This window comes from Hemibagrus wyckioides, linkage group LG29 (genome assembly GCF_019097595.1).
Source record: "Hemibagrus wyckioides isolate EC202008001 linkage group LG29, SWU_Hwy_1.0, whole genome shotgun sequence".
NCBI lineage: Eukaryota > Metazoa > Chordata > Actinopteri > Siluriformes > Bagridae > Hemibagrus > Hemibagrus wyckioides.
Genome location: NC_080738.1, coordinates 10,833,073 through 10,859,297, shown reverse-complemented (window position 1 = coordinate 10,859,297; position 26,225 = coordinate 10,833,073). Strand labels below are relative to the sequence as shown.

At 37.5% G+C, this 26,225-nt stretch overlaps 1 protein-coding gene across 2 annotated transcripts in view; it reads right to left on the bottom strand.

The window, feature by feature from the left end:
• The window catches only part of LOC131349041 (Kv channel-interacting protein 2-like), a 199,092-nt gene extending 196,908 nt beyond the window's left edge, over positions 1-2,184 (bottom strand). For both annotated transcript variants that reach the window (XM_058384355.1, XM_058384360.1), the window contains exon 1: positions 1,715-2,184. In XM_058384355.1, the coding sequence (XP_058240338.1) occupies positions 1,715-1,787 (73 nt within the window). In that variant the 5' untranslated portion in view covers positions 1,788-2,184. The remainder of the gene's footprint in view (positions 1-1,714) is intronic.
• Between the last annotated feature and the right edge of the window lie 24,041 nt (positions 2,185-26,225).

The window sequence follows — 26,225 nt, the reverse complement described above, 5'->3', positions numbered from 1 at the left end:
GGAGTCCCTAGCTTTTTGCTCTCCCTTCTGTTCTCTGTATTGTTGCATTAAAAAAAAAAATATCCACACAAATCTTTTATAGTGCTCCATATCCATATGTAACGTTTCTTTCAGAGGATTTACTACCCCTGCTTATGTAGTTCCCTTTCAGTGTGATAATTAAACTGTAACTGTTCAGGTAGTCTAAATGTATGCCCATGTATTTAAAACACAGTCTGGCAGGAAGATAATGCACTCCTTTTTGGATGACAGAGTTTTCATTTCCGACAGCAGAGCACTGACACTACTTTCAGTATCTATCATTGCTATAGTTCGTTGGTTTTTTCTTTTTCATAACACAATGAATAAAATCATAATAATCATAATGTCCTGACACCACTTCTGTGCTTACTGATTTTTTTTATTATTTTTTTAAAGTCTTAATATAAAAGACTAATGGAATAATATCAGGGAAATCAGTGTGAACATGATGACAAGAAGAAAGTGTGTGAAGAACTGATGAATAACTATGCCCAATCTAATTATAGACAGTAAAATCTGATGCAGTCACACAAACACATTCTCAATAGCCAGCTTTGCTTCAAGCAAATAAAGATGTGTAGCATGCTATAGGCCGACAATCCCATGGTATAAATGCTTTTGTTATCATGATATCACAAGTTCTTGACATATTTATTTAATTAATAAATAAATAAATAAATAAATGGTTGTAGAGCAATCTGCTCATACTGGTAACATGAATAATATATAATGAAATAAAAACAAATATAGAACACAAGCTCTGGCATACTTAAACCTGGCTTTGAGGAACACCTTGAGATAGATAGTTACAGACTGCTCAGATTTCAACATGCAAGTTTCCTTAATAATCTTGAAGCGATGTCGGCAATCTCCTGGACAATTTTGTGTCATGCATTAGGTCGTCAAGATGCCTTGTGGATATCCTGATCTGTAGAACATTTCAAGAACACGGTCCTGCTGTTGTAGAATGGTTTACAATACATACAAAGAAAACGCTGAGGTCAGAATGTCTAAATTCTCTCAAAGTCGTAACAACGTCTTTACTGAACGTACAAAAACAGCATGTTCGTATCATTCATAAATTGTAACAGATCAGATACTAGGACATCCCATGTAAGAAGGGGACATCCATGTCCCCGAATCTCTTATGCTGTAATGCAAATCTATACTGTCTCCACTCTTAATCTGTTCATGTTGTGAAGTCGCACGTGTCCAACCTCCTTCAGCTACTCTGGACTACATCGTTTGCATTTGATTTTATTCACCATGTGACCATTGGAGTACTTTTCACTCTTCCCTGCAGAGCTCACTTAACCCCTGTATTCACTCCATCCGATGGAATGCCTCCCATATATTTGGTGCATCTGATAATCCACCTCTGTTAAGGCTTTAAATGTTCATACAGATGTAAAACGAATCTTTCGTGACTTATGAACATGTTAACAGGTGTAAGAACCTTCAAACTGTAGTATGAAGCCAGGTCAGCAAAGAGGAAAGCCGTTAAATAAAATGCATCCACACAGAACTATACGCATGCTGGCGTGCCAAATGCGCACTAACAACAAAATATGCAGTTTGTTGTGCAAAATGTTTTGCAACTGTGTATCGACAATTAAATGTGGTGCATTTTTGTTTTGGTTTTTTGATAAACTGCATGTTTTATTGTTTTGCAAAAACAAAGTTCCAAACTTACCAGTCAGCTGGTCGTAGGATCCATCGAGTTCTCTGGAGTCGGACAGGCTTTGATCCCTGTTTTTTGTCTTCATTCTAATTTCTACTAAATGCCAAGATAGCAAATGAGTCCAATTTATAACGCGTTCAAAACTTTACAGGTTTCCCAAAACAAAAAAGCGGCGCGTGATGTAATTTGTCTCGCGCGCCCCAGGTTGGTCTCGCGACTTGGACGTGTGTGAGGCGCAGTATGGCCGCGAGCTCTCCACCTCTCTCTCTCTCTCTCTCTCTCTCTCTCTCTCTCACTCACTCACTCTCTCTTCCTCTTTTAGCGCGAAACCGAGTTGAACCGTCGAATATACTCCTCCATTTCAATCCGTGGCCACAAAAAGGGACATACTTCTCGCGCAGCGGGTCAATCAAATTGCATAGAAACGCCGGTTACAAAATGAGCTCGTGCCTCGTATCAAGCACCGCGAGCAGAGTTTTGGGAGCTGCGAGCAGTGCTCGTGCTCGGCAGGTGGCTCGCGTGCGTGAAAATACCTGTAGTCCGAAATGCACGCGCGCATTTCACATGCAAGCCACGCAGACAGATGTTACAGATGTGTAATGTTTATATAAGACTGTGTATAGTATAAGACAAACTACTCTGTGTAAAAAAAAATAACCTTAATTTGCATGAATGTCTCTGTTTTATAGATTATCTAGGTTGCAAAATAACATACACCGATCAGGCATAACATTATGACCACCTGCCTAAATATGGTGTGGGTCCCACTTTTGCTGCCAGAACAGCCCTGACCCATCATGCACTGACACCTTTCAATAAGAACTTCTTCAGCAATTTGAGCAACAGTAGCCGGTCACTACTGTTCCTTCCTTGGACCACTTTTGATAGATACTGACCACTGCAGACCGGGAACACCCCACAAGAGCTGCAGTTTTGGAGACGCTCTGATCCGGTCATCTAGTCATCACAATTTGGCCCTTCATCAAACTCGCTCAGATCCTTACACTTGTCCATTTTTCCTGCTTCTAACACATCAACTTTGAGGACAAAATGTTGACTTGCTGCCTAATATATCCCACCCACTAACAGGTGCCATGATGAGGAGATCATCAGCGTTATTCACCTCTCAGTGATCATAATGTTATGCCTGATCAGTGAATATACATGTACATTAGCTGACTGATTTTATGTTCATATAAAAGAAGTTATTTCTGCACTATAACATGTTTTATTGATATTTTATTGAAGTCTATCTATCTATCTATCTATCTATCTATCTATCTAGAAACCGTGAGCACAGTGTGGAAGTATATATATATATATATATATATATATATATATATATATATATATATATATATATATATATATATATATATATATATACCTGGATCAGACATTAGTCCATCACAGAACAACACACACACACAAACACACACACACACATCTACAAGCAATTTAGAGTGACCAGTGCACCTACTGGCATGTTTAGGTAGATAGGAGGAAACCAGCAAAACTCCACACAGTCAGTAACTGAAGCTTAGGATCAAACCAGAGACCTTGAAGCCCTGCAGCAGCAAAGCTACCTGCTGTACCACCATGCTGTCCTCTAAGGTCCTATTATACTCAGTAATACATCAGAAAATCCAGTGCAATTTAATGGATAACAACAACCTAGCAATGCTGTCTCACATTTACTTCTAAACCTTTACAGTTATATCATTTTAAATCGATTCTATAATGCAGTCTCTACACAGCCAAAACCCATGAAGTAAACTGTTTCACTTTACCTATTAAAGTGTATTAAATTATTTATTCACATTCATCCCATTTAACTGCTTATTCGTTGCCTGTGTGTTGAATGATTTCATGCTGTTTAAAAACGTACATATTGTTGGTAATATAGGATATATGTCCATAAAATGCTATTTAGGAAGGTTATATGCTTCCGTTACTTTAGTACAAAGTATTTCACCACACAAACAAGGCCTCTAAAGCTAAAGACAACATTTAATATCTAATATTTAAGATCTAGCTATCAAATGAATACATATTCCATGTTCCAATATACATGATTTTTCATTAATACTATAACCCGTGGCCACATGAGCCTCATATTTGACAGCTCAGTCAATTTCAAATACCAAATGATCTACAGTAAGATTCTTGCTACAAGCAGCTCACATTAAGCAGGGAACTCAAATCTGCCATGCAAGAGTGTTCTACTGCTCCCAGCAGTATAGCTGTGAAGTTACATAACACGACAAGTTACATGTGTAGGTTAAAGTTTATTCTACACTTATTGCTCCAGTAAACTTTAAACTCCAATTAATGACAAAAATGCTACTTTCTATCTGTATAAGTAGATCTTTTTTTTAAAAAAAAGCCCTATCCAGGGTTCTCTGTTTGATTCCCACCTCCATCCTACATGCATGAAGATGGCATGTTCTCAGTATGCTTCAGGGAGTTCCTTTGGTTTCCTCCCCGTGTAAAGACATGCATTTGGGGGTAATTGGCATCTCTAAATTGTCTGTAGTGTGTGAATGGGTGTTTGTGATGGTTGGCACACCATACAGGTTGTCCCTTGTGTCAGATAAGAGCTACAGTGGTTGAATGGATGGATGGATGGATGGATGGATGCAAAATGGATTGAGCTTAAACATTTGATAAATGCATATTTGGCACCGATCATGTTGGATATTTGGGGAACAAAGTTAGGGAGGCCAGATTAAGATGGTTTGGACATGTTCAGAGGAGGGAGAGTGAGTATACTGGTAGGAGATTGCTGGACATGGAGCTGCCAGGCAGGAGGAAAAGAGGAAGGCCAAAGAGGAGGTATATGGATGGAATAAATGAGGATATGAAGCTGGTGGGTTGAAGATGCAGAAGATAGGGATAGGTGGAGAGAGATGATTCTCTGTGGCGACCCCTGAAGGGAAAAGCTGAAAGAAGAAGATGAAGATTAACAACTAAACATTGGTGCTACGTAGATATTCCCTTTCTGATTGTCACCTCATGCACATCATTCCATTAAGGAGGTCCAGCTGAACCACCAACCAGGGCTTGGTGACGGTAAGCTAGTGGGATTTCTCTACTCTTAATCTTGTTTCAAGTGTTTTTCAGATGTTATGATTGCCACTAATCTAGATTCAGTACGAATGCCACTCTATCTGTATCTAGTACATCCACTCAGCGTGTGGTGAACATTATTGTACACACCAGGTGGATTCAGCCAGTCCGCTGTGCGCAGTAACAACTCATGCTGAGCATGGTAGCACTGTAGACGACAGCCACAGCACTAATTCCCCTGGGATTGCTGGAACTAAGATACTTTCATACATATCATAGACAGAAATGTCTCATCCCAGAGAGGAAAAACACAGGCTTGCTGCTGCTGCAAGAGCTTCCTAATGAAAGGGTCTGCTTGCTAACTGTGAGCAAAGAAGTCTGTCTTTAGTTGCACGTTATATCTGCTGCTCTGCTTCCACAAACTTCTTAGCAACAAGTTCAGATTGCAGTGCAATACCAGTTGACTATGCATCCCCTGAGGCACTCCATCAACCAGCTTCCAGTGTACAGACATTACTGCCAAGTACATGTTATGGGTAGATACAGAAATAGACGTTTCTTGCTGACGCAGTGTTTCACACCACGAGGACAACTTTGTGCTTGAGTGTATACAGTATGCAGCTTGTTATTTGTACTTGGCAAAGCAATGAGTACACGGAAAAGAGTCGATTAGTTCCACAGAAAATAAAACTTTTTGCTTCTTAAAGTTCAGATCTCTCCCTGACATATTTTCCGATACTGTATAAGGACGAACGCAGTCATTGTAGACGTTGAAATGGCATATAATACTACAAAGTCTACACCAGTACCCAATTAACGGCTCTGTTTGTTTTAAGGACTTTCAATTTCTCAGTTTCATAGTTTGGGTATTTTTCATTTTCTTTTTGACTCATTGTTCTATAATCTAAGCCGCATGTCCATTTCATCACTGATCACATCTTGTTCTCAGGCTGAATGATTCTAGACAAACACAATGGCCAAGGACAAGAGGGTTAATGAGGATTCTATCTCAGCGGGCTCTGTCTGCATGATCTTATCTGCCAACATCTCTCTCTCTCTCTCTCTCTCACTCTGTCTTACTCTCTCTATCTCAATCTCTCTCTCTTAATCTTTCATATATATACACACACACACACACAAAAAAAAGAGATGGAGAGAAAATCCGGGATTGTGTTATACAAGCTGTTTAACTGCACTGGACCACAGCTGGAATTTAGATTTTAGTATTAAAATTTAATGTATTTGTGTTGGGGGTTTTGTGGGGTGCAATAAACAAGCTTGATACTGTATCTACCCAGCTCTGTTTTATACAATTTTTAACGTATCGTACAGAGTTCATTTTTCAAAAGCTTGGCTTGCCAAATTCTATACCAGTATTAGTGACACTTGTGACAGAAGTCATTACTCTTCTTGTAACATACGCATGTTTTTCATCTGTCCGGGGCTACATAGAGTCTGGTATGGCTACTTCATAAGTATCTTTAAAATTAAAATTGATGGCTGCCCCGGTATAGCTTTTTTTTAGGGTGCTGTTGGATGTATCCTGGTATAACACAAAGGAAATAAATACTTTGGCAGTTATACTTTTAATAGCCAAATGCCATCTGTTGCTTCTTTGGAAATCCTCTAGACCACAAATTGTATCTCAATGTCTCCAAGACATTGGAAAAAACTGAACAATCTACCAGGATATGGCTATTGTTTCTCTCGTACTCTCTTGCAGAATCTCTGCAGCGTCTAACCCTTACTTGCTGGTTGTATTAGGAATAGCTGTTGCTCCATCTATTTCTCTTTCTATAATATATATTAGATTTTTTAAAATTGGTCTACTGGTATAAAAGGTAAAGACCTGCTGTTTTGGAGATGTCCTGACCCAGTTATCTAGTCTTTATAATTTGGCTTTTGTCAAAGTTGCTCAGATCCTTACTATAGCCCATTTCCTGCTCACATCAACTTTAAGAAACTGACTGCTGCTGTCACTTGTTGTATAATATATCTCACCCCTTGGCAGGTGCCTAATGATATAATACATCTTATTCACTTCAATTACTGGTTCTAGTGAAGTTTGCATATTTTCTTTGCGCTTCAGGATTTTCTTGATCATACTCTGGGTTTCTCCCCAAGTTCAAGGTTGATTTATGTCTGTAGATTGTCTATAGTTTGTGTGTATAGGTTTTATGGGTATCCAGGGTGTCCCCTGTCTTGTGTCCCAAGTCCCCTGGGATAAGCTCCAGCTTTCCCTTGTGGTACAAAAAATAGATGCATATGTATTTATCTATGTATGAACATATGTATTGTATATACACATAAACCCACAATTTTTATTGTGTTGTCACACTTAAAATATTAGATTTGCTTCATATCCAATTGGCACATCAGAGACCCCAGGTTCGGTGGCTTAAGCAAAATGGGACACTAATTTGTAAAACTATTTTGGAATAAACCTGTGCTGATGATTATGCAATGAAGTTTACAGGCCTTCTGAGGATTTTAAAACCCATCTCATTAAAACGAAAGGAAAAACGGTCCTTTCGGTACCACATTAAGCAATTGGCCATACTGCAAATTTCATTTCAGGCTCGGCTAAATGCTCCCTAAAGGAGTTAGCCTTGAGTGAAGCTCATTAGCATAAGCCCCCAGCATCTTACCACCTGTTCACCTCTTAACCAGTGCCGTGAACAGATCGAAAAGAACAGAAAGATGGACTTTCAGAGACGTAGAAAGGTGAAAGAGTTAACTTCTATCATAAAAGTACATGCTGTGGTGAAGAGAGTACTAAATATCTAAGTTACTGTTTTAATTGGGCAAGTTACAACAATAACAAAATTACAACAATTAATTTATTATTATATGTTATAGTGTAATAGTTGATAGATAAATTTGCAGAATTACACAGTATTGTAATTACAATGAGTGTGTGTGTGTGTGTGGACTGGCACTGTGTGTATAGTGTGTAGACACATTATAATGGACCGTGTATTGGACCAGTGGACCAGGGATAGTCTCCAGATCCATGGTGATCCCGACCAAGATAAAGTGTTCACTAGAAATGAATGAATAAATGGTTGCATAAATATATTTCAAAATTGATTTCTACATGTACAAAAAGCCACATGATGAAGCCACAGTAAAGAGTACCAGTTGCCATTTTGGTGGAATTCCAGACCCTGGCATACTGGATGCAGTGCAAGGACTTCTGGGTAGAGGTCATTAGATTAAGCAGAGCTCATAAATGAGGTCATTCTACAAATAAATCACAGACAGAATCAAAGCCTTGTCAATAAAATGAAGTAAATAGTTAAAACTGGTAAAAAAAATATTGATAGATTGATAGCGTAATCATGTTGCCTGCTTCTATCTGGTCCGGTTTGGTAAAGGCTGGTGGACATCTAAAGGTAAAGGAGTGGCACACTGATACAGTTTTCTTCATGTTCTCTTAAATTCTAGCCTAGGTGTGAGTGTGTCTGTGTATAGTATATCATTATGGACTGGTATTGTATTCCCTCCTCATCACCAGAGTTCCACTAACTGACCAGAATACAGTGATTACTGAAGATGAATAAACAAATGAACGAACGGTGGACTTTATATCACATATATAATATCCCTGAATCATGTCTCCATGTTATAAAATATTTATGGTTTCATCAGGGGGTCATAAGTATGATTTTCGACCATGTCACAATTCACTATAAAGGATTGGTCCTGGTGCAAAGGTAGCTATTGTCACACTGAAAAAAGCTTAATTCAGAAAAAAAATTAATTCAGATGTGTAGTACCATGTGATTAACATTACCACAATGAGTTTTTGTGCATCCAACATGATTTGAGCATGTATTTTCAAAGCATCTATTAATTTTTTCTAAAAATAAAACAAAATTATATCTACTACCTACTGCTGTTTTGCTTGATTATCCGTCACCACTAAGAGCATATAATCAGAAAATCTAATACCTACACAAGCAATCGATGCTTGAGCAACAAAAAAATGATGTGGGGGGAAAAATAGTTTGAGCCTGAACATCAGATAAGCGTGGTTTTGCCAGAGATTTAAGATTTCTTTTACACAGTTCCTTCAAAATACACAGAACGTTCATTATAACTTTTACCGTTCTTGGGTTGGGAAATTACGATCACATTAAAAGTTATAGAAATATCGCTTTTTATTGTTGAGTCAAGCTCAAAGTAGTCATTATTATATCTACACTGAATAGTTTCATATGCACAAATGAGTTTATAAGTTGAAATATGATAAGATCCTGATCCATAATTTGGAGGAGCGGGAAACTCTGGACCAGAGAGCATCTTTCCTCTGACACTGAGGGAACCCCAGCACTGTTGAAGAGCAGCAGTAAAGGGCATTTATCCAGGATGTGAGTCAAGCAATGTGAAATGAATTAGCCTCCCAGTCAGGAGGAGAGCTGAATTAATGATGCATCTCTTTAAGATGATTTCCTCACTGGAGTGAAACACGGTGAGATTATAAATGCACATGAATAACCCATAAGAACAAAGAGGAGGCACAGTCCCTCTCCATCTTTCTTCTCCATCTTTTTTCTCTCTGTCTTCGAAAATGACTGTGTCACAGCGGCAGCTGGTTCGAACTTTGCCTTTTCTGGCAATAAAAAATTGCAAATCTAGTCAAATGTATCTAGTGTAGCCTTTTATAATATTACAACGAACAAAATCTAAGATTATTGAATGCTTTTTGTAGACATTTCTGCTAATCTCAGACTTTCAATATTATTATAGTACTGGCAGATAATAATCTTTCTCGAAATCATTTCTTAAAATTAGCTCTCTTCAAGCTTGGAAATATCTAAAAAGGTTTAATAATCTTATATTTGGTTTACTGTAATCTTAGTACATCAGCTCCTTTAATGAATATACTCAAATTTAGTACATCGTTCATTTGGATTAGGATAATGATTATTAATGGCACCAGTAATTGAATTCTAATTCAATTAAAGCAGTCAAACATTAAACCCATATGGGTGAATATATATATATATATATATATATATATATAGTGAGAGCCAAGCTATTATTTCACCTACACAAGAATAGCTCATTGTAATTGTTCATGCATATTAAAGATAAATTAAAAAGACTAGCAGAAAGTCGTAAAACATTGCAGGTGTCCTGTTGTGCAAAACTTTTAGGGTCCAAGATTACTTTTCACACCTCATAATATCTAAAAAAAATAGTCTAGGAAAATAAGTTACTTAATAAACCAGAAAACCCTAATAGACAGTATGATACAATAAGGTGAATAAGTTCAAAAGTGGAAGCTCTGGGGATTCAAGGATCATTAGGATACATAGAATGACAGTTCATTAAGTGCCATAATTCTCATAGTGAAAGCTTTTTTATAACTGAACCTCAAGTGAATATGTTCTGCTCATTGATCTGTCCATTTGAACACCGTTGAGTTGTTCACCTTCATGGCAGGCGTGAATAAAAATAGATGAGAAGCTGTAAGGGGTTCATTTCATATTCTTTGGAAAGTTTAATGGAAAATATTACAGTCCCAGAGGGATTTAGAGCCATACACATTTTTTGGATTATAGACTTTAACCTAACTTTACAATGCTACAATAAATATTTCATCTATCTATCTATCTATCTATCTATCTATCTATCTATCTATCTATCTATCTATCTATCTATCTATCTATCTATCTATCTATCTATCTATCTATCTATATGGAGGAGTGAAGTGTTACATCTATAATGAATTCGGATGTTGAGCTCATTTATGAGTTGCTTAGGAGCTTCTGGTTACAACTGACTATATATGTCTGTTGAAAGGACATTATTCATAATCACACTCTCCAATGTCACCCAAATGAGGATGTTTTCTCTTCTGAGCTTGGTTCCTCTCAAGGTTTCTTTCTCTTACCATCTCAGAGAGTTTTTCCTTCCACGGTCACCTCAGGCATGCTCATTAGGGATAAATGCAAATAAATTTATATATATATATATATGTCCTGTAAAGCTGCTTTGAGACAATGTCCATTGTTAAAAATGCTATAGAAATAAAATCGAATCGGACTGAATTGAATTTTAGATCTTAAAACTTCCCTTTACTAGTTAATAGTTGCCAAATGGGCAGGCTCTAGTAATTCATTCACATATTATTTAACACATACACAATACGTAGTATGTGTAGTGAAATGCTTTTTCACTGATATTGAAAATTTGGGCCAATTAAAACTAATGTAACTGAATAAAAATTAGATACAATAAAATAATATAAAATATATATATAGGCATACAGGGAAAATATACATGGAAAAATTGCCAAAGAAAAATCTGAATACAGTGTTTTCAGTGATTAGATCTGTATATGTATATACAGTGATGTGATTTGAATGGAATGATAAATATATGAATATAGAATATTAGATAAATATATTGGTAAAGTGCAAGGGTATGTTTATACTTTACACAGTTCTGCCATTATAGTGGAATTGAACAACTTAACAACGTTCAATAAAAATGCTGCTAGGCGTAGGACTAGCAGGGATGGTGTCTGTCATTTCCTGGCTTGTTTCTCCCCAGAGTGAGCTTGTTATCGTTAAGTAGTATTGCTGACGTCAGCCGGAATGTAAGGTATGCAATGCCATGGACAGCTGATGCCAAAATCTGTGAGACGTTGCATATGAGCATGACCTTGAGCAGTAAGCAAAGCATCCATGGCAAATTTAGTATCTGACTGCAATCAACAACTTGTACGAGAAGCTGGGGGTGTTCGGTGTTAGGAATTTCTTTCATTATCATTTATGTGAAACCAAATTACACTGAGCTATAGAAAAGCATTCACTTTCATGCAGATGTAGAATCTTAATCCACATGTGCACATAAAATGAACTGGTGACCTGTCCAGGGTGTTCCCCTTCATTTCACCCAATGTATGCTGGGATAGACTCCAGCAGATCCCCATGACCCTAATTAGGAATATAGCGGGTATAGAAAATGGATGGATGGATGGATAGATGGATGGATGGATGGATGGATGTGCACATAAAAACATTTTTTTTATATTTATTTTCACTATGACATGTTGTGGTGTAATAAGTTTATTGCACGTATTTAAAAATGGGGTGAACCTAGATTTTGTGCATTAATGTGCAAAATGTGCAAAAAATTTTAAAGTTAAACCTCTTGGTAATAAGTTATAAAGCTTACTTGAATAAAAGAAGTTAAACTATAATAATAATAATAATAATATATATATATATATATATATATATATATATATATATATATATATATATATAATTTAAATATCTAGTCAGTTCAAGTCACTCAATGTCGCTCAGTTATTTTCAATTGATTTTATTTCATTTATTTCATATTTACATGTTAAATTATAACTTCTACTCTTCATAATTTTTCATTCTTCATTACAATTGCTTCTGCAAGGCTTTAAAGATCCATGCGTAGAGATTATTTTAATAAAATGCTTTAAACGCACAGATTTGTCATTACCGTGGAAAATTAATTCCAAAAAAACGTAATAAAAAGTTACCGTATTGCTGCAGGTCTTTATCATGGAGGGTCTCACCAGACTTTGCTGGCTTTTTGCTCCCCAGAGTCAGCTTGTTATCTTATAAGCAGTATTGCTGAAGTCAGCCAAAATGTAAGTTAAGATATGCAGCGCTGTAGCTGGCCCAAGCCAAAAATCTGTGAGGGTAGCAGAGCTGGGATTTTGTATACGAGAGAGATGTTGTGATGTTGAGTGCGACCTTGAGCAGTTAGCAAGCATGGCTAATTTAGTTACCGTAATGACTGCAATCAGGTTTCTGAAGTCAAGTGTCACAAAGTCAAAACCATATACTAAATAAATGTGAAAACTTTTAGGTGTGATACAAAGCGAACACCCGTGTAACACCTGTCTCTACAGTGTTCAAGAAGCTAATTTGTGGATATTTTATACCGGAACCTGCTATTTAAATAATCACATCCTCTCTTGATATAAACGTTTTCACACCCCTGTTATGGTGATGTAAAAGAAAAACAACAAAAAAAACCATTTAAACCCAGATAAATCATGTCAGCTCATTTTCCACCATTATCAAGTTAAAAAACTAATATATTTTAGGGGGGAAAAGAGTGTGTTCACCTTTAACTAATACTTTGTTAACAATGTCCCATGCTACACCTAAATTTGGATCAGCAGCGGGGGAAAAAACAGAAGATATTCAAGAAAATTCTAGAGAAACAGCTTGTTTTTTTATTTAATGAGAATCACATCATTGAAGACAGGTGTATGATAGAACTTGAGTCTGAATCTTGGGCATCTCTTCCCCCTTTCCTCCTTTTATATCCACCGTACTTCTCTTACTGTCAACACAATCATGGCAACATGGCTGAGTGAATGATTAAACAAGTCCAGCTGATGGTTAATCTGCCTTCATTCTTGCAGCCACTGAGGCATTCGAGCTTTCCAGAAGGATTTGCTACTATAAATGAGTATTTTTTTACTCATTAGTATTCATGGTTCTCTAATGCTTTTAATCACATACAAAGAAACCGTGCCTAAAATGTGGTTAGAATATCTGAGTTGCTAGCTCCTAGGCACGTAAAGCAAGATTTGTAACAATGACTGAAGCAACACACTGCACTGTAGTGATGAGATGAATTTTTTTACTTCACCTCCAGACAAACACTCAGAAGACACAGTGTTCTAGGGTCTAGTGGTTAAGGCTCTTGATCAGGAGGTTGGGATTCAAGCCCCAGCACTGCCAAGCTTCCACTGCTGCCCTGAGCAAGCCCCTTAACCATCCCTGCTCCAGGAGCACTGCATCATGAATGAACCCCAACCTCCTGAAAAAAAATAAAGGCTTCATCTTATTATTTGTCATTCAATAAAGGGCAAAGCATTCGCTCAGCTATCTGACATCATCAAGCCTTTTGTTTATTGTGCTGCTTCCTGGTTTGTGATATGTTTAACATCTGTCTGATTTTGACTAACATTTTTTGGACTGTTTGCATCCATCTCTGCATTTTTTTTCATGAACACGACAATATACACTAATGAAAGCAACACAAGGACACATCAGTACAATAATATTATTACAGGAATCCTTCACATTTTAGCTATAATACCAGTATGTTGCACTCTTCTGGTTTAACATATAATCTGGGCTTTATTTGAGATTATTTGAACAAACACACCGCAGCATATCATTATTTTATTAATTAAGATTTTCCTAAGGGTTAAATAGGCCAAGGCCAACAACGTAGGCTGATTTTGAAAGAAATAAATAAATAAATAAATAAATAAATAAATAAATAAATAAATAAATAAATAAATAAATAAACCTTCAAGAATCCATTTGGGATTTGCACCATATTAGAGCTGATTGTTCTGAGTCACTGAAAAGAGAAACCAGTTCCCTTCTGTTTTTTTGTACTGAACAGATTGAGTGTAAGGGAACATAAGGTTATACGGAAAACCACTGTTCCCTGAAGGTGAGGAACGATATGCAAAACAGGTTGCCATGGTTTTTTAGCTGTTTTCAGATTTGAAGGGAGATGCCACCTACCCTCATCACTATGCATCATCTGCCATACAGTTGTGTGTGGATCTTCTGTCAGATACGCATCATTGGACCACATTCAACATGCTCTTTCAAAGCCAGTATTTATGCTGCATTTTGTAGGATATCTGACATCTTATTATTACCAGAGACTCCTTAGCATGTTCAATTTACTGTCTTTTTTTTTATCTAATGAAAATTCCACAACACCATTATACATTATTAGCCACTGAAACTCATTTAGATTTCAATTAACTGGAAAGAAAAATAAACCCATTCTGGTTTTTGATGGTAACAGCAGACAAAATAATCTCCCGCATTTTAATAACCTCATGAAAATGAAATTTTGGAGCGTCACTTTAATGTAATGAAGGATTTCATTCAGTGCTATTTGATTTGATATATTTGATTAGAAGAAGTTATATTTACTTTTGACTTTTCTCTCAAGCGTACCGACCCATGAATATCAGTCAGAGATTCTCAAAGAATTAATAAGCAATGAGGTAGAAAGTTTTAGAATTTACAAGGAATAATCCTAATATGGATAAAGGGATATAAATATATTTTTTTGCTTCATATACCAGTACACCGGAAGGAAATTGACTTGTTAAATGGCTTTCGGTGTTAGATGTTGCTGAATCCCTTCAAATTTCAGTGAGCAGAAATGGGTTTGATATCACCATTTATTTGCATGAAAAAACTAACTTTTTAAAACTTATCTATGGAAATATCACCCATAAGAAATGCTTATCAAAAACTACAAATTTTTTAAAATGATCAAAAATTCTTAAAGCTCACAGACCATCATTTTTTATGAGCCATTAACCACCACTGTGAGGTGTGAAATGATAGAAGAAATGAAGAAGAAAAATGATGAAGAAAACCAATGCTGAACATAAACACCAGATGGAAATTCCACTTTTTGCTAAAATTAAATAAAATTAAAATTAAAAATAAAATAAAAAACAACTACAGGTAGACGAAAATACAACACTGAGTAAGATCAGGGGAAATTCACTTGAATGAAATTTCATATGTATAGCACTTTTAACAATGTACTTTCTCACAAAACAGCATTACAGGATTATGAATTCAAGGAAAGTTAAATTTTTACATAAAATTAAAATTTTTTAAAGCAGTCTGGGAGGAGATCCTTCTTAGCTACATCTCAGCTTATCTCTCCACAGTAATTGAAAATATATTAAAAAAAAAAAATCCTAATCTGTGGCAAAATGAAATAGGAATTAGCCCATTACCCCATCAATATGCAGAAGCACGGGTTTGAGACCATGAATTTTTTCAAAAATATGAGGCAGTGAATTCAGACTATGACTTTAAAACCTGACAACCTGACAGTTAACCCTGTAACAGTATTACTCTCAGATCAGTGGATAGCTTGGAAACCTTGCAATGGTTGTTGATTGAATAAAAGGAAATAGTGGTTCAGAGAGATCATTTGTAGCCGATCTTCTTGAATTTGTGCTGATCTCAAGTCCATATGTTCTTGATTCAGAAATGTTTTTGTTTAATTAAAAAGGTTCACAATGCAGGAGGGCATGGTGGCTTAGTATTTTTAGTTTGCCTCACACCTCTGGGGTTGGGGATTTGATTCCCTCGTCTTCCCTCTGTGGGCGGAGTCGTCCTTGTGCATCAGGGGTTATACCTCTGGGTGCAATGTTTTCTTCCCCCCAGTCCAAAGACATGGCTGACTGGCATCTTCAAATTGCCTGCAGTCTGTTTTGTGTGATTGTACCCTGCAATGGGTTGGCACGTCTTCCAGAGTGTCCCATAACTTGTGCCCTGAGTCCCTTTAGATAGTCTCCAGGTTCCTTATGACACTGTGTATAGGATAAGTGCTACAGACCCCCTGAAGACCAACACTAAGTCCAATATGTGTGAATATGTAAAACCTGCATTGCTATACAATGTTATATCAGGAATTGCTTGTAGATTTTTTTTAACATGAAGAGACCATACCTGCATGGAAGCCAGGAAAGAAGGAGAAAACTAGCAGAATAGGATGCATAAAAAGCTGAAGTAGTTTAACACTAGCTCGACATCACTATGACAAGCAATCATCTATGTAGGAGATTTGACACATTGGATATTAATTATATAGCTAGACGTCTTGGTAGATGTTCCCATTTTGTGCAAATTGTTGGGCTTTATAGTATACCAAAGATGTTCTATTGTAGCTGGCATGAAGTAGTGATGGATTATGTTAACATTTATCCTATAGATGGCCTCAAAGCATTAGTGTCTGCGTGGATACCAAGGCTGCTTAACAAAATGTGTTGGGAAATAAGAAAATTCTGTGTCAGCTTTACGGATGCAAGTGATCTGTGATGGTGAATAATCACCTGATATTGTGGTCATGATTGTCCAGCCCTCTGGATAGCACCTGTGTGGCTGGTTGAGAGTGGGAAGACAAATGTATGTTGGGCAAGAATATAAACATTGATGAGTATTATTGGGCAGTTCATCTTCATACTCCATCTAAAGTGTGAGGTCTACTGACAGAGAAGCGGATGAGTTGAACTCATTAATATGCACTTACTACAGCGATGATGGTGTAAACATTAGAAGAATATTTGATTGAAAAAAAATTCATTACCATCTTTCAAGGAGCAAAGAGCAGAATATGGCCTCACAAAGCACATTTACTGGAGCTTAGTAATGACTGAGACTATATTTTATTTCATACTGACTATCACAGATAATCAACTTAAACACCTTACACATCACCATAATGTCTTGTGCATTCAATTCCCACTCGGCTCCAGCTTTGCAAAAGATAACTTCTCTTTGAATATTCTAACAAAACGATGGCTTTGCTTTTCTCTCTCTCTCTCTCTCTCTCTCTCTCTCTCTCTCTCCAAAAAAAAAGAAAAAGAAGAAAGAAAGTAGGTGTACTTTGGTACAACCTGGTGACTCATTTTGAATTAACTCATGCATGAAGCAAATTCTCTGAACTAACAGTGCCATTTCATATCCAACAGATTTACTCGAAATAGACTTCCACTGCAAGATATGAACATTTTGTTCTACAGAATGATCTGAATCTGCTGTTCTAAATTTAGCTAAAAAAAAAAAAAAAATCTTCTGGTAGAAGCACAGTCAATAAAGACATTTGGACACCAGTCTAGAGTCTCAAACCTGGCTTTTCAAAATGTCACCAATTATCTGATATGAGGTTGCTTCCAGTACATGCTAATAACTACAGAGGACCACAGAAGCAGCTAATCGGATAGAAAAAGGAACGCTATCAGCGGGGAATTACATGGCAGGGATAGGAAGGTCAAGTAAAGGCCATGGCAAGACATTATTAAAACTGGTGCCCATAATATGCAAGCCAGGATTCTGTTACAGCTGGTGAGATGGAGGAAAAAAAATAACATAGTTAAAGTCTGCACTCAGTAATACATCAACAGTGATTATGGATCTCTGTGTTGCACTAGTGACTAGCTGTCATAATGCCCAGGTAAGACATTTTGTGCCACTACAGACTGGCTTTTAATGAACAGAGTTAATGTGATTTGCCACCATCTGAAACCAGGCTTCCTCCAGACATGGAGGAGAGAAATGTCTAACAGAATAGGAAACTGTTTAGGTAGGGAAACATGTTAATTTGCTTCAGATGGATATTAATTGGCTTTGACAAGCACTGCAACGGGATGCCATTTAGTGTTTTGTAGTTATTTATTTTTAAAAAAATCAGATTAGAAATAAAAACACTGTATTAATATGAAATTGTGTTTAGTGATAAGATTAAGAAAAACAAGAGAAGAAGAAGAAAATGAGAAAAAGGGGGGAGTAAGAAGGTAATATATATATAGGGTAAGAAGGTAATATACTGTATATATATACTGACTATATGTCAGTTAGATGAGGGTAAGTAATACGCATGTTAAGCATGCTAAGCATTAAGCATGCTAGCCATGCATTTACATTAATATATTCTAACTCACTTTATTTATAGCTTCATAATAAGGTTCCAGGGCAGCATGGTGGCTTGGAGGTTAGCCCTGTTGCCTCACAGCAAGAAGGTTCTGAGTTCGAACAGGCAGGGGCTTTTCTGTGTGGAGTTTGCATGTTCTCCCCATGCCTGCGTGGGTTTCCTCCCACAGTCCAAAAACATGTACATTAGATTGATTGGTAATTCTAAATTGCCTGTGTGTGGTTGTCTGTCTATATGCGGCCCTGTGATGGACTGGTGACCTGTCCAGGTTGTACCCCTACCTTTCACCCAATGTGTGCTGGGATACACTCCAGCAGACCCCCGTGACCCTAATTAGGAATAAAGTGGGTATAGACAATGGCTCCATTCTACTGAATAGTAAAGGGGTGGTTCTACCTGTGTTTAAGGGGTTTCCTCTGGGTACTACAGTTTCCTTCCCAAAGTCCAAAGACATGCCTTGTATGCTGATTAGCATCTCTAATATGTTCATAGTGACTGTGTGTGTGATTGTGATCCACAGGGTTACCTCACCTTGTCACCCTATATAGGATAAGCAGTACAGAAGATGGATGGATTATTATTTTCATCCTTGTCTTTCAACACATTCGTAAATAACTATGTGGTATTATTATTATTATTATTATTATTATTCATCTAATGCTTCAACCAATTATATGTGCACTGTACAAACTGGATTAATTAAATAAACTCGTAGATATCCAGCATATATTTACTTGTTGTTTTTTTCTGACTACCTCAGACATCAGTGAAAATGTATCAGAATAAAATGTCAGCCAAACCCCCAACCCGAAAACACCCAGCATCAGCCGCACGATTAACCTCAGCTCATTCCGGTGGGTAAGAGACTTCTTCAGCAATGGCAGAAATGTCAGTAGTTGCAAGTCACAATTGATTCTTTTCCACGAATGTTAAATGGGTGACATGACTGGAGCATGTCCACATTCTCTGAGAAATAGCAATTACTCAGCGTTATTGAAGTTCAGAGAAAAAGGCTTGAATTTAAAAGGGCTCTGAATAGCACCTAAAGAAGATATCCCCATAGTGCACCATCCAGCCACCCCATAGTGCACCATAATGGCTCCAGCTCAAGTTACAGAAGGAAATTACATCCCATGATAAAAAGACTGGTGGCTGTCAACAAATATTAGCCAAGCCATTATGTCCTGATGTAAGGTGTCTATGTAAATAATACAGCACTTATGGGACCAGTGATTAGGGAATAAACACCTGTTCAAGGTCACTGCAGGAAGACACAAAATGCTTCTGCTATATTCACGGATATCAAGGAATAAAACTTGGTTAATCAGACAAATATATGACCTTTTACCATAACTGACAATATGCAAACCTCTCTCTCTCTCTCTCTCTCTCTCTTTCCGAGATGCCAGTGATTCCACTTTTGCTCTCCGGACCTGCTTGATCCATGTCCATGCCCTGCTTCTGGTTGAAGTCTCATCACTTTGGAAACCACTCTTCACTGATGATGACTCCACTTTGATGGCCTAGAGATACATGAGATTACTGTATCACTGAGATCACTTAAAGTCCATAAAGATGACTTCTTAGATAGTTAGGGTTTTGCACTCACATGTCCATCAGCAAACTTCAACAAACTACGCTTCTTCTGTCACTTAGATGAGGGATGGCTTTCCTATTGACACTGGTTCCTCTTAAGCTTTCTTCCCCAGGAAGTTTATCAATTTATCAATTTATATCCTGAATTTATATATTTCTATAAAGCCGCTGTGAGACAATATACAAATAATTCAACTGAACTGAACATGAGTCGTTACTGACAAGTCTGGATGTGGCTACACAATACATTAGGAAAGCTTTCATTTAACAGCTGATGTTGAGATGTTGAGAGAAACCTTCCAGTCATTAATAAAATTAACCAAACATCCCAGGAGAAGTCACGAAGGATTGCTTCCATTAAACTCATTGTAAATGCCCATGAGCACAAGGAAAACTTTCCATCTTCCTCTTGTCTCTGGGATGAAGTGGAATCTGCACTGTATCTGGCAGGAAGATCAATAGTGCTGAACACCTGTTCACTTGCCCAAAGCGTAAACAGAGTTATGAATCTTGGAGTGGGATTGCACTGATTGGGCAGCGAAAAATCGGCATGTGCCATGCTTTATTTCCGAGCAACACTACCACGGAGCTGACCGTGTGTACTATAACTATTGTGCCATGCTCCAAGAACTGTTGCAACAAATGCTGTGTAAATGTTGATGTGCTGTAGGGTTGCAGCTGAATATGGGGCTAAGCATTTCTCCAGTTTCCCTGTTGTATGTATGGTTTTCAGTGATTTACTGATCACTCAGTCACAAGTTCATGAAAGTGTCAACAATTTGGCACGCTTCCTTAACCATAAGCAATTAATAGCAATTTAAAAGGAGTGCTTGAAAGCAGGGTAGCATGGTGGCTTAGTGGTTCGCACTGTTACCTCACAGCAAGAAGGTCCTCGGTTTGAATCCCAGGTTCAAACAGGCAGTGGCCTTTCAGTGTGGAGTTTGCATGTTCTCCCTGTGTACATTAGGTTGATTGGTAATTTTAAATTACCTGTGTGTGTGGTTGTCTGTCTATATGCGGCCCTGTGATGGACTGGTGACCTGTCCAGGTTGTACCCCTACCTTTCGCCCAATGTGTGCTGGGATACGCTCCAGCAGACCCCCGTGACCCTAATTAGGAATAAAGTGGGTATAGACAATGGATGAATATGGCTCCATTCTATTGAATAGTAAAGGGGTGGTTCTTTTGCCCAATGTGTGTTGGGATATGCCTGTGACCCTATATAGGAATAAAGCGGGTATAGAAGATGAATGAATGAATTAAAAGCAACTTTTTCCACCTCCATTGATATGGACATTGATATGGAAGTTGAAAAAACCCCCACTGACAGTTCTCTGTTAATTCACATTAATGCACTTTGAGATTAATCTGCTTCATAATTCAAATCAATGTGTGTGTGTGTTAGAGTGAGAGAGACAGGGAGAGAGACAGAGAGAGAGAGAGAGAGAGAGAGAGAGAGATGACAGGATGGTCACACTGACACTTCTGTGTTCTGTGATCGATACAATTATACTTTAATGAAGTGTCATCGCTTTCATTCATGTGAAACATGTCCTAAATCAGCACTGGGGTGGGGAATGAATTGCTAATCTATTTTTTTTTAACTCAAGCAGGCTCCTCACCCCCAGGGTTCCATCTGTCCTTTAAATGCTCCACCAAACCCCTGGGTTTTGTTCAGTTTCTAACACAATCAAGTGCTCACACATATAAATAAAGGTCAATAAATTAGATTTTTTTTTTTTGCAATAAATTGGTGGGAGGGCTCTAAAGGCTTAAAAGTGTTATGTTCTTGTTTGGATTAATGATATTGTGCTGTGGTTTGGGCTTTATTTTTTCTGTTTATTTACTTATTTATAGAATTAGAGCTGAACAGACCTGGCTGTGGTTCAATAGAATATTCATGCTCATACTGTATGTACATGAAATAGTAGATGACTGGCATCCAGACTCGACTCATCTTGAATGACGTAATTTATTTTATCTATTCAACATGATGCTGCCACGCCCATGCTTCACAGTTATGATGGATTATAATCCTCCACATGTGATTTTTTTTCCCTTTATATACAGTGGTGTGCATTTTTCTTTATAAAATCACTCCTTTAAAAAGCTGGGTCTTTGTCCTGGTGACTTTGGACGATGTCTTGGGGTTCAGATGAACCTTTCAGACCAAAGTTCAATCATCCCTGATGATCTGATAATCTGTTCCTACTTTCTGAATGATGCAGTATTTGTGTATTTTTAGTATTAGATTTGCATACAACACTATGTACATACACTTTCAGTTGTTTGGAAATTGCAGTAAGGAGGAACTGGACATTTCAAAGTCTATATATTTTTCTCTGAGGTCTTGGGAGATTAGGATTTCTACTCCCAAGTAACTCCTAATAATGACATTTGGCCAATTAATATCTGAACTCTTCCAAGGGAGGTGGCACAGTGGCTTAGTGGTTAGCATGTTCGCCTCACACTTCTTCATCCTGGGTTTGCGTCTTGCTCCTGCTCACTGTGTTTGTGGAGTTTGCATGTTCTCCCTGTGCTTGGTGGGTTTCCTCCCACAGTCTAAAGACATGCATCTAGGCTGATTGGAGTCTCTAAATTGCATGTGTGTGCCCTGTGATGGGTTGGCACTCCATCCAGGGTGTATCCTACCTTGATGCCCGATGGCTCCCCGTGACCCAAGTATAGATCGGATAAGCAGTAATGAAATCTTCCAAGACTTTAATCCACTAGAATATTGATATTTGAAATAAATCTGTGTCTCGATCAACTGTTGGAAAATGCAAGATGTTTCCAGGAAAACTATAAAATACTTGTTTTTGCAGCACTGTGTGTAATCTCTAGGGACTGTTTTGCATGAGAATGTCAGGTCAGCAGTTTCTGAAATACTCAAATCAGCCCATCTGGCACCATCAACCATGCCACGGGCAAAGTCAGTGAGATCACATTTTTGTCCTATTATGATGTTTGATGTGAACATTAACTGGAGCTCTCGATGTGTATTTGCATGATTTTATGTCTCGCTCTGCTGCCACATGATTGGCTGATTAGATAACGGCGTGATTGTGCAGCTGTACAGTGGTGTCTAATAAATGTACAATTTTTTAAAATAAAGAACAGGTTTTTAAATGCTTTTTTTAAAAATGAAAGGTCTGTTAAACACATTCACAAATTTAACAGATTTAACATCATATTAATTATGCAAATGATTCAGTTACACAAGCAAATTACATGCACACATTTACAATGGTGGATTCATTGTAATCAGCACTGAATAGACGTCATAATTATCATCCTCCTCCTGCTCCTCCTCCTCCTCCTCATCATCCTCCTCCTCCTCCTCCTCATCATCATCATCATCATCATCCTCCTCCTCCTCTTCATCATCATCATCATCATCATCATCATCATCATCCTCCCCTTCTCCTCCTCCTCACCATCATCAGCATCCTCCTCCTCCTCCTTCTCCTCACCATCATCAGCATCATCATCCTCCTCCTCCTTCTCCTCCTCCTCCTCCTCCTCCTCATCATCATCATCATCATCATCATCATCAGCATCCTGCTCCTCCTCCTTCTCCTCACCATCATCAGCATCATCAGCAGCATCCTCCTCCTCCTCCTTCTCCTCACCATCATCAGCATCATCCTCCTCCTCCTTCTCCTTCTCCTCCTCCTCCTCATCATCAGCATCATCCTCTTCCTCCTCCTTCTACTCCTCCTCATACTCCTCCTCCTCCTCCTCCTCAACATCATCATCATCCTCTTCCTCCTCCTCCTCTTCCTCCTCCTCCTCCTCATCATCATCATCATCAGCATCCTCCTCCTCCTCCTCTTCATCATCATCATCATCAGCATCCTCCTCCTCCTCCTTCTCCTCACCATCATCAGCATCATCTTCCTCCTCCTCCTCATCAGCATCATCTTCCTCCTCCTCCTCATCATCATCATCAGCATCATCCTCCTCCTCCTCCTTCTCCTCCTCATACTCCTTCTTCTCCTCCTCATCATCATCCTCCTCTTCCTCCTCCTTCTCCTCCTCCTCCTCCTCCTCATCCTCCTCCTCCTCATCATCATCCTCCTCCTCCTCCTCCTTGTCATCATCATCAGCAACGGCAGCAGCAGCGACAGCGTCATCAGCAACAGCAACATCATCATCGTCATCCTCGTCATCATCATCATCATCCACATCCTCATCCTCCTCCTCATCATCAGCAGCATCAGCATCCTCCTCCTCCTCATTGTCATCATAATCAGCAGCAGCATCATTACCAGTATCATCCTCCTCCTCCTCCTCCTCATCACCATCATCTTCATCATCTTCAGCAGCAGCAGCACCATTATCACCATCCTCCTCCTCTTCTTCCTCCTTGTCATCATCATCATTATCCTTACTCCATAAACCTTTGACTCATACAGTAGGTTCTTATGTAAAATTCACTTATCTTATACAAAATGAAATCTTTCATAACAAATGATTGCATTTCCATCTCCTCATTTACCGACTCCGGTATTATTTGGCAAATAAGAACCTTAATCACTCTGGAAATTAAGGGATTTTTTTTACTGTGTGATGAAGCAAGCTGCCTGGGTGAACAGATCACTCACACATGAATGTGTTATTGGTTTTAAAAACCAAATCCAACCCAGATCAGATCTGTGATTTCTCTATAGGTCTATGTCAGATTTGCTTTCTATCAACTTCCCTATACAATACTGTCACTATATCTTATAGATAATTTGAGAATATGACACATCAAATTGTTCAAACCTAATTATTGGTGGACTGGAAAACATTTTTGTTTTGCACAATTTTCTTTTATATAGATCAATATCCTGTGTTCTGTTCTGTTGGGAACAGTTTGGATGCTAGAAATAAACAATCAGTCAAGTAAAAAACTATTAAAAACCAAATAACAGATATAGATTTAAAACAAAATTAAAAAATGTACAGATTTATGAACTTATGAAGGACTTCATTCTGGTTGAACAGCTGATATATATTTACACATACAAATGTAAAGTAGTTTTTTATTATTATTATTATTATTATTATTATTATTATTTTATTTTATTTCTTTATTTAGTAGATTTATATTACTAATAAATCTACTACATTTAAATCCTTATAAAAGACAAAACATCCTAATCTCAATAGCAAGCTGAAAGTTTGTGTGTCTGATCAAATGTGTGATTTGGTGAAAAAGCTTGGTAGCTACTGATCAGAACAACAGTTTATTTATTTATTTATTTATTTATTTATTTATTTATTCATTCATTCATTCATTCATTCATTCATTCATTCATTCATTCATTTATTTATTTATTTATACACTTATTTATTTACACACTTATTTATTTGTTTGTTTGTTTGTTTATCTATCTATCTATCTATCTATCTATCTATCTATCTATCTATCTATCTATCTATCTATCTATCTATCTATCTATCTATCTGAAATACAAGTGAAAAAATAGGGTTAACTGCATTAATAATTATGTTAATTCAAAGTTCTCTAAAGGATACTAAAATGTGTGTCTGTATATGTGTGTGTGTGTGTGTTTTCAAGAAATGTTGCTGTGTATCCCCGTACTGCAGTTATTAAACGTTGTTAGCGCTGCTTAATGATACAATATGCCTCCATATGGGAAATCGTAGGACTTCATTACTGAATGATTATGTGTATTAAAATTAATGTACCTAGTCTAACTATGTTTCCTTTAAATCAATTTCCATGCAGTAAACTTTTCTGCTCAAGGGTCTCAATAGAGAAGAACTAAATCTGCTGTTTGATTTTTAAGCATTGTGTTCCCTACAATATACAAAAGCTTCAAATCTTAATTTCCGATATTGAAAATAATGTATTGATATAAATGTCAAATGTTTCAGTTCCTAATTCTCTCCACTACGTTGCTAATACTAACTACGATAAAAGGCTTGGATTTGCCTCGGCTGCTGAACAAACAGTTAGGGTGATAACAGCCTTGAGATGGTGTGTGAGCATTGATTTCCTGGGCTTTCTCTGTCCAAACTATATTTTTCTTTTTTTTGCACAATGCAGCTAATGGTATGTTGGAGAAATAGGCATGAATTTCATTACTGTGCTATAAAAAGGCAGTATGGGCTTAGGAAGTAAACCTGGACGTAATTTATGGGTTTAGTTATTACTCCTTTAAAATAGTTTAAATGAGGAGAGCTATGAGGATAGCCCTGGCATGAAGAATGAAAATCACTGGGATTAGTGCAACCAAATGGTCAGCATAAAACTGTCAGAGCACTGAAACACCGGGGGTCATTTAGAATTTGTTGAAACGTGCATATTTATGAGGAATTTTATTTATGTAAAGGATGG